Below are 9586 nucleotides of genomic sequence, written 5' to 3'. Positions count from 1 at the left end.
CCCCCCCCGCGGGACAGCATTCTCCTTCTTGCCCCAGTCGCAGTTTGTGGACTTCATTGTGTATTGGGGTTGCTCAGCAACTATGAAATCAGTCCTAAGTATAGATTTAGGCACCTGCCTTTAGACCATTGGTCTGCTCCAATGTCAGTTCCTCTTACCATGTGCCCTGCCTTCATTGTCTTCTAGGAAAGCTATACTTCAATTCTTTTAACTTTTCCTGATAATTCAGCCCCTCCATCCCTTTCCATTCCTCTCTGAATTCCCTCTGGTTCATCAGAATCTTTCTACTATTGAAACGACTACAAATGAACACACACTCTTACAGTTGTGATCTCTCCAAAGCAGTTCAGACGTGTGTGCGCGTGCCACACAGAACATGTACCTAGTTTTGCCTCTATTATTAAATCTTTGGCTAGAAAAATCACACCCCCTTTCTGAATGGCCTGAAATTCCTCTTGAAAGAAATCTAGACTGGAGATAGAACAAACTAAACTGTACTGTTAAACTAGTCTAACTCCTAGCACCTACACAATCCATGTGATCTAGCCCTCTGTACAAGTGCTTACCTCCATCCAGTCAATAAATACAGCTACATCCTTTCCCACCAGTTTAGTGTAGGCAGCAGATACTGGATAATGCTGCTGGGCACGACTTAGCCAATCTACAACGACGACATTAGAGTCGGGTTCTCTCTTATACAGAGCATCCACCAGCTTTGGGACCCAGCTCTCGTACATTCCAGTTACCTGAAAAGAGATTTCACGTTATTATTTGTATCGCAGTAGCACCTAGAAGCCTCAGCTGAGATTGGCGCCTCACTGGGTTAGATGCTGCACATACACATAGTGAGAGAGAGTCGCCGCCCCCAAATGCTGAAGGAGACGTACAATGGGGAAAGTAAAACCTTTTTTTACTGTAAACATACTTTTGTCACGGACTAAAGTTTCAGTAATGCAAGTAACTCACTACAGGGCCTGACACTGCAATTGCTCTGTGTGTGTGGAGCTCCCACTGACATCAGTAGGAGTTTTGACTGCAGCTCAGCTCCAGAAGTTTCCTCTTACCGTCCATCCATGGATCACCACAAAGGTTTTACTGGTATGGTTGAAGTTGCATCGTGCCACGGTGTCTTCTTGACCAGGGACCAAGTAGCAGATGTCATCATCAGGTTCGTCAGCTGTCCTTAAAGAAAATTTGCTCTCGATCCCCTCAAAGTCTCTCTTTGTTTCTATGGTGCTTCCTATAGTAGAGACAGCATATTGGAAACAGGTATTAAAACAGGTTTAGGAAGATGCATAATAAAAAAAACAAACATTTTGATTGTCACAGATCTAAAGATGTCAGAAGACAAGGTAAAATCAATTTCACCCTATTCTAAGGCCCATTTCCCTGCCAGAACAAGGACAGTAGAAACTGGCCAATTATAGGAGTATGTGTTTATTTTAGGGTTTTATTTTAATCCGGTAATGGAAAAGATATAAAACTGGTGCATCTGAAAAGCAATTAGCACTTCATTGTGGAGAAATGCCCAAGGGTTTCAAATTGTGGGGTGGGGAAAGAGGGAGAAATCACTGAGTTCCTAATAAGCTTCATAGTATTGATGATGTGTCTTCCCCATAATTTCAGCTTTAATGAAAATCACTTAAGCAATAACAAACTGATTATTCAGTAATTAATTAGTAGCAGCAAACTCATCCATGCTTTTATTCAATGTGGGTGTCTGGGTTTGTTCTGACTAAAAAAGTGGGAAGGTCAAAAGGCAGCCTTGGGGATTAAAACTGAGCTAACAAAACAAAAGCCCATGTTTCAAAGGCAATATTATGTCAGACAATCTGATAACAAACTTTCTAAGAAAAGCTGCTTTCTATCCATCCTAGGGAAGGAGAAAGGGCATATTAGTAATGACACAGCATGTGGTATGCTATGCCTGCAATGAGCAGTTCTTTCTTGGAGAAATTCCTCTGCTTTCAGAATAAAAATATAAATTGCTTTTCATTTTTATGACAAGAGGAAGGAGGAAAGTGAGTGCTATTTGGATTTCACACTCAGTGCAGTATAAAAATCATACACTTTTATAATAGTATTTCCTCTGTTGTTTGGAATACTCTCCTAAAAACTGGAAACCAATATTTCTGCCCCTTTTTAGGCCCTGATGTATCCAGGCCATCCTTATTCTCAGCAAAGCACTTCAGCTTGTGATTAACTACAGGCTTTGCTGAACAGAGATGTATCTAGACATGTGCATAAATGCTTTGCTGAACTGGGGCCTTAGTTGGCAGATTTCCTTTTAGCAAATATTGATTTCTCCTCTTCTCAACCCAGCAAAAGCTCAGTTCTGTTTACTCGTTTGTTTATTGGCACCATTTGCAGCACGATTTCACAGAGTTCTGGGAATATAATCATTAAATGCTCAGACCCAGAGCAGGGAACACAAAGATACAAAGTATGGCATTTTGCAAGACACACACAAATAATGGCCATTTTTGCTTGATTTTTTTCCATGACAGAAAGTTGATTTTCTGGAAGAAAGATGTTAAGAATATGAGAATATTTCCTGCCTGGTATCTATATTTTTCAGTATTTTCATTCTGTAAATTTCATGTATTATAGATGTAATTCCATGTATTATATATGCTTTATTGATTTAAAACCCAACCTTTTGTGTTCAGTTAAATTGCCTTATTCAGCAAGGTAATTAAGCAAGTGCCTAACTTTAAGCACTTGAGTAGATGCACTGAAGTTAATGGGATTCCTCACGTGCTTAAAGTTATACCCATGCTTAAATTACCTTCTTGAACTGAGGCCTAAACTGTTAGTATTTGCATGTGCCCTGAAGTCCTGCAAACAAAACATTACTGTTACTGTGGGTGTTAGCATCCAGCATCACAAATAAACAGTGATACAGCAATATTAGCTATACGGGCAAAAGCACTTTCATGCCAGCAGAACTGTCTACATTAGGGCACTTGATATTTCTATACTGGCAATAAATAAAGAAATAAAAGTCACACGCCCTAAATGACATTGCAATACCAGTAAAAGTTTCTAGTGTAGACCTGGCTTTATCTATTCCTTATACATTGCCCGCTTTGGGGATTTTTTTTTTTTTGCATCTACAGCCCATTCAGAACTTCTCCCTCTCACCACAAATGTTAATTATCTCTTCAATCCATTACCCTCTCTCCTTAAAAACGGCCTTAGAGTAACTAGGATCATTTTTCTTCAACCCAGAATGAGGAAGCCCTGAAGGCTGAATAGTTCTTAGTTAAACATCAAACTGTTTAACTTTCCACGCAGTGATGACTCAATAAAGTCTTAAAAAGGAATAAAAGCAGCTTTCAACTATGAAATGCACAGAACCTCATAAAGACTTTGCATGTGTAAGTTCCTGTTTCATACAGGAAGGCAAACAAGAATACTCCACCTGCATTCCCTTTATACTATTTTCTTTGTATTTAGGTACTACATGGGAATTCCCCACTGCATTAAGACTATTTGATAATCATCCAAAATATAGACTAAACTGGCATCTGCTTAATAGTGTGTCCATTCCAATACATAGACTATTATTTCTGAGTAGCTAAGAGTATACGCTCTAAAAGAAAGATATTACCTCATCCACCTTCTCTCTAATATCCTGGGGCTGACACAGCTACCACACTGCATGGAATAGACTCTCTAGTTTGTAATACATTTAACTCCCAGGAATGCTCTTACGTTGACATGTATGTGATTATTAACGGGAAGAGCTTGCATTTCTATAGCACCTTTCATTGGAGGAGCTCGAAGTGCTTTACCAATATTCATTAATTCAGCCTCATAAAACACCTTTATATATAGGGACCATTTCATCCACCACTGAAATGCAGTCACCTCTGCGACGACATCAACCATGAAACCATGCAAAGCCACGTGCCATTGGTTAGAGGAGGTGAAGGTGGTTACTGTGTCCAGCTGAAATTGTAGGGGAGATCTAGGAAGTCAAAATGAATAGCGATTCATCTAGACTGCCAGGATTAGCAACCCTGTACTTGCAATAAGTGCCATGGACTCTTCAGTGGCCACAAATGGTCAGGGACTCGGCTGAAGGGCAGCATCTCCAGCAGCAAAGTACACCAGGTAGTTACTTACTCAGAGTACATTATGTATGTGCAAGTCACCAATAATTACTTCCTGCTGTTCTGAGGTGTTCATTGGAGGTCTTCCTCAAGTACTGTCCTGACCTCCCTTTGTTTGGCATGCAAAATCTGATTCGATCACAGCATAAGATGATTTGGCTGCATCTCACATCTTAAGACTAGAATTCATTACAATTCTTTCCCCCTTCTGACCATTTAGAATCTGCAATTTCAGTGTGCATACATGTGTGTGTACACACATTCATTCATATACACCACACACACACACTCTGAATATAGGCTACAAAGGACCTCAAGAGGTCATCTGACAGGTGTTTGTCTAACCCAGGGGTTCTCAAACTAGGGGTCATGAGGTTATTACATGGGGGGGTCACGAGCTGTCAGCCTCCACCCCAAACCCCGCTTTGCCTCCAGCATTTATAATCGTGTTAAATATATAAAAATGTTTTTATAAGGGGGGGGTCACATTCAGAGGCTTGCTGTGTGAAATGGGTCACCAGGACAAAAGTTTGAGAACCACTGCTCTAACCTATCCTTAAAAACCTCCAATGAAGAGGAATTCTCCAACCTTCCTTGGTGACCTATTCCAGTGCTTGACTATCCTTATAGTTAGGTAAATCTTTTCTAATATCTAACCTAAATCTCCCTTGCTGAACAGTGCTTACATACATATGGACTACATACTGCTTTAAAATAACAAAGAGGGACTATGGGCTAAAAGTAGGCCCAGCTAAGACACATTATTAAACAGCCATGTACAGCCACTCAGAAAACTAAAATTTGCCAGTTCAATTTGTGCCCCTGTTCAAAGGATAAAAGCAATGTCTTGTCATACCAGCACAAATTAGTTTGAATAATAATAATACCTTTTCTTGAAGGCATAATGATGTAGGGGCCATAAAGAGAAGAAAATCTCATCACACAACTTTAGATTAATATTTGTAAACTAGCTGCAAGAGAATTCTGATGCAGGGTTTTAACCACTGAGTTCTTACACAGAGCCAAAGAAATGTAGGGTTGTCTATACACAAACTCACGTCAGTTTAACTAACAGTGGGTTTTAAAAACAATTTAGTGAAACTAATGCATCGCCCCTCCAATCTTTTATTGGTTTAAAATGGCTTATATTAATTTAGCTGAATTTCGCACAGAATGGACGTAAGCTAAAATTGATAGAAGTCAGGTTTCAGTCAAATGAAGAGTATCCACACAGAGGTTTTCAATCAATTTTAGGTAAGATGGTGCAACTTTGTGTTTAGACGAGGCCTTATAGGGAATGGTGACTTAAGTGCTCTTTAAAAGCAAAATTATTCCTTTTTAAAAATTAATATTTGCTATGGGCCTGGTTCAGCAAGGTATGAAAGCATGTGTGTTGCTTTAAGCATATGAATAATATCATTGTAGTCAGTGTTGCAGTACCTTTCAGATGCATATTTTTAAATACAAAGTATAATTTTCTGGCTTTTGTTATGTGTGTAGGGATGATGCACTATAAAGAAACTCAATTTTCTTGCCATAAAATTCACTCTGGGCTTTTTATTGTACACATTTTAACCATAATATTTGTCCGGGAGCCAGTCAAAATAACGTAATCTACAATGTTTTGTTTCTTATTTTATTTTTGTAATTGAAGGAAGCAGAAGTGTTGTGAATAACAAGCCAAGTACAGTCTCTGCACAGAAAGAGCTTGCTTTTCTGATACTGCCCTAGCAATGTTGCCCATTCTCGCGATTTTAGCCCAAGTCTCACAATATTTGGTGTTTTTCTTAAAGCCCTAGTGCTGGAATCAGGAGGCTACAAGAGAATCTTAACTTTCCTTTTGTTAAAAAGGATACTTTTCTAGCCCTCTTGGTTGGGGGGGGGGGGGAGAGCCTACAAGTGAAACAAGTCTGCCCATAAGCACCCATAAGCAAATTAAATATTTATTGTTTTTTAAAAAATCCTTGTGATTTTTAAGTCAAGCTCATGATTTTTTGAGGCTTCACTTGTGATTTTCGACCACGTGAGGTTAGCAGTACTGCAGCCATGAAATCAGCAGTAACTCCACTGATGTTATGGCCTGATCTGTTGCCCACTGAGGCCAACGGAAAGACTCCCATTGACTTCTATAGACATTGAAATGACTCAAGTGGAAGGATAGTACCAATAAGAGGAGAATCAAGCATTATGGACCCGATCCTGATTCCACTGAAGTCAATGGCAAAATTACCATTGACTTCAATGGCAACAAGACTGTGCCCTTCATTGAATTGATCCTATTGTCGGGTGGGTTGAGAACTGAATTTTGAGCAAGTTGAACTACCCCATCTAGGTGTAGGATATAAAGTATCATAAGATCTAAATAATTATTCACTATGGATCAATGGATTTGAATTGTGGATTAAGGAAGGAATCTTGGATAAACAAGAATTTCATCATTTGTCATGTTACGTACACAGATGTGGAAATTCAAATTGTTAGATACATAAAAACATCATGGGTTAGATCCTCGGCTGGCACAGCTCCATTGAAATCAACACACACATGCACAAATATTTACACAAACACGAGTGAGAGTTCTGTTGAGATAACTAGTCCTACAGCTGATAAAGCGCAATAGAACATCACGTATCAGTCACCTTGAATACCCACCAAGCTTCTTATATTAGCCCATGTTTACTAACAAAGTAAAGATTTGTAACTCAGACAAGTGAAATGCTTTTGCAAGGACTAAATTACAGAAATAATCATGCTTGATTTGATCTGAGTAGTTTAAACAATACAATAAAATCACACTGTTTGTTACAACTCCACAAAACAACCCATAAAGCAGGCTATTGTTTAACTACACTGTTCAAGAGCTTCAACTTAGTTTATTTATCCCACACGTGAGGAAAGAACTCCGTGGCCTTAATCCTGCAATAAATATTACGTGGGCTAACTACTGCACTTGCACAGAGCTCCATAGGACTCAGCAGGACTCCATGTGGGCACAAATGTCTGAACACATGCTGGCTTAGAGCCTGTCATTCCCTGTGGAATGACAGTGTCCCTCAAGTGCATTTTGGTATGCTTGTAAAATGATACACTGGGAGTACTTTCCCATCCTTTAGACACACTGGAGCATCTCTCCTACATTTTAGGACCGTCCACAAAGCTCAGTGGTCCTAGCATTCTAAAACACTGTAAAGAATCACTCTTTAAAACAGTGTTAAGATGATAAATTGCAGCTGTGGGCAGACTTCTACAATAATAAATACAAGGGCCCTTTTTATAATGATGCCCAAGGGAGTATACGTACAGGCCAGTTTCCCAAATACGAGCTTTTCTCATACATAATAAATCTAACAGGATCCTATGACTGCACTACGCAGTTAGTTCTCCAATATGCCCTCTCAGAAGTGCCAAAGATTCTGTTGGAAAGTTCATACAGCAGCATTTAGAAGTAATATTAAAAGCTGGGGGCCAAATTTTTTAATCATTTACACTAATGTAAACTGGTGTAACTCCTTTGATTTAGATGGAATTACTCCAGATTTACACTGGTTAAACTGAGATCAGAATTTAGCTCTGTAAATATAATCTTCCTTTGAACATCTCTGTGTACTGTTTCTTAAGGATTCAGACGTTATATTTCCTGCGGCCCAGATCCTGTGTTCCCCTGCTCCTAAAACACCCATTGACTTCAGTGAGAGTTTAAAGGAATGCTACATCAGGCTCATGGCATGGCTAGATCTGAGATGTTCTCACAAGTGGTTCCCACATCATCTATTATTAGGGAGAACTAACATATTAAGCAGAAAGGCTTCAAAGCAAGGAAGTAGCTATAGGAATGAAAACGATGTTTACAAGTTTGCTCTGGGAGGGAAGAGAATTCTCATTTTATGCCACTAAGCCATTATTGTGATGGGTGCCCTAGAATTACCATCAATAGAGTAAGATTAGCTTCAAGGTGAGAATATATTCCTTTTCACCGTGGCCTAGGGTGACTATATGTCATGTTTCGGCCAGGACAGTCCCCTTTTTTAAGCCCTGTCCCAGCCGTCCCGACTTTTTTGGCAAAAGTGGGCATTTGTCCCGTTTGCTCTTGCCAACTTGATTGGCGGGCAGGAGATGTGTGGGAGGGCTCAGGCCAGCGATTCCCTTTGGGAAATATAGTCACCTAACTGGTGACCCTAACACTCCATCCATTTTCTTTTTAATGTTTCCCTATGAAATGTCAACAACGAGAAAAATGTAGCCCCAGATCCTCAAAGGCAGTTAGGCATCTAAGTACTGCTGAGGCTCTAGGCCATAGTTAGTTACTATCTTAGTTTCACTTGGTGGTTTGCAACAGATATGTCCAAACTTTTTTCTAACTGCTTAGATTTTTAAAATGTATTAGTCTCTCTCCCACCTTTGATGAAAAGTCGGTTGAAAGTTTCTTGGTTGAAAGCGTATTAGTTTTCTGGATTAGCAAAGTGAAAATTAGTGAAATTCTACTATTCTCTAGATGATATAGTCTTCCATTCCATGTTCTCTGTGTGCTACATATGTATATCCACTGTGTGATTATAATATTCCTCTTCAAACTTTACTCTAATTGCTTCATCTTCTTTAAAGGCATTAGTTACAACACCAATGCATTATTACTACATGTTGCAACTAGTTTTTGTTTTTAAACCATGCTCAAGATGTTCCAGCTGTGTCTGTGGTGCAACTGGACGGGCCACTTGACCCACTTAATAAATTAAATTAAATTAAATTAAATTAAATTAATGGAGATATCCCATCTCCTAGAACTGGAAGGGACCTTGAAAGGTCATCGAGTCCAGCCCCCTGCCTTCACTAGCAGGACCAAGTATACACACTAGGGCCCAGCCCTTGTGAGGTCCTGTTGAGCACCTCCTGCCAGCCAGTAGTCTGACAGCAGCACACAGGAGATGCCAGTATCACTAACAGGGGGCAATCAGATAAATAACCCAGTCCGCTGCTTGTTCACTGGAAGCATCGCGTTGCACTCAGTACCCGCATTTCAATGATGGAGAAGACACTAGGGGCCAGTAACCAGGTGCCCTGCCTAGGGGCCTGATTCTCGTCTCCCTGGGGCGGGGCAGAGCAGGAGGGACTCCAGCGGTGCAAGAGACCCCGAGCTGGGGACTGTAGCAGTTTGGGGCAGGGGCCAGTGTCTCCCTTCCGGGTGTGTGCAGCCCCGGGCATGAGGCGCACAACTGCTGGCCTGGCTCGCCCGCGCGGCTCCGGCACCCCGGGCAAAGCGCCCGCGCGCCCGGCCAGCCCAGCAGCCCCCGGCCACAGCCACGCCCGGGGAGAAGCCCAGCCGCAGGGGCTTCCCCGCGCGCCGCCCCAGGGTGACCTTGGCCCGCGTGCCAGGCATTCCAGCGCCCGCGCCGCGCGGTCCCCATCCGGGCCTCCCGCCCCGCCCCGCACACTCCCCCGGCGCGCCCCTCGCCCGCCCGCCGGCCGGCCTC

General features: G+C 41.4%; 1 protein-coding gene across 1 annotated transcript in view; it reads right to left on the bottom strand.

Annotated features, from left to right (window-relative positions):
- Positions 1–25: 25 nt before the first annotated feature.
- Positions 26–9586, bottom strand: part of LOC113408188 (lipoprotein lipase-like) — a 10347-nt gene continuing 786 nt past the window's right edge. Inside the window, exons 2-3 of the mRNA XM_026661270.2 lie at positions 1065–1240; positions 26–746 (exon numbers count right to left, since the gene is read on the bottom strand). Of these exons, the coding sequence (XP_026517055.1) occupies positions 543–746; positions 1065–1240 (380 nt within the window). The 3' untranslated portion in view covers positions 26–542. The remainder of the gene's footprint in view (positions 747–1064; positions 1241–9586) is intronic.

This window comes from Terrapene carolina, unplaced genomic scaffold (genome assembly GCF_002925995.2).
Source record: "Terrapene carolina triunguis isolate 2854851 unplaced genomic scaffold, T_m_triunguis-2.0 Scaffold988, whole genome shotgun sequence".
In the NCBI taxonomy this organism is placed as follows: domain Eukaryota; kingdom Metazoa; phylum Chordata; order Testudines; family Emydidae; genus Terrapene; species Terrapene triunguis.
This window is presented reverse-complemented; position numbering and strand designations above follow the sequence as displayed.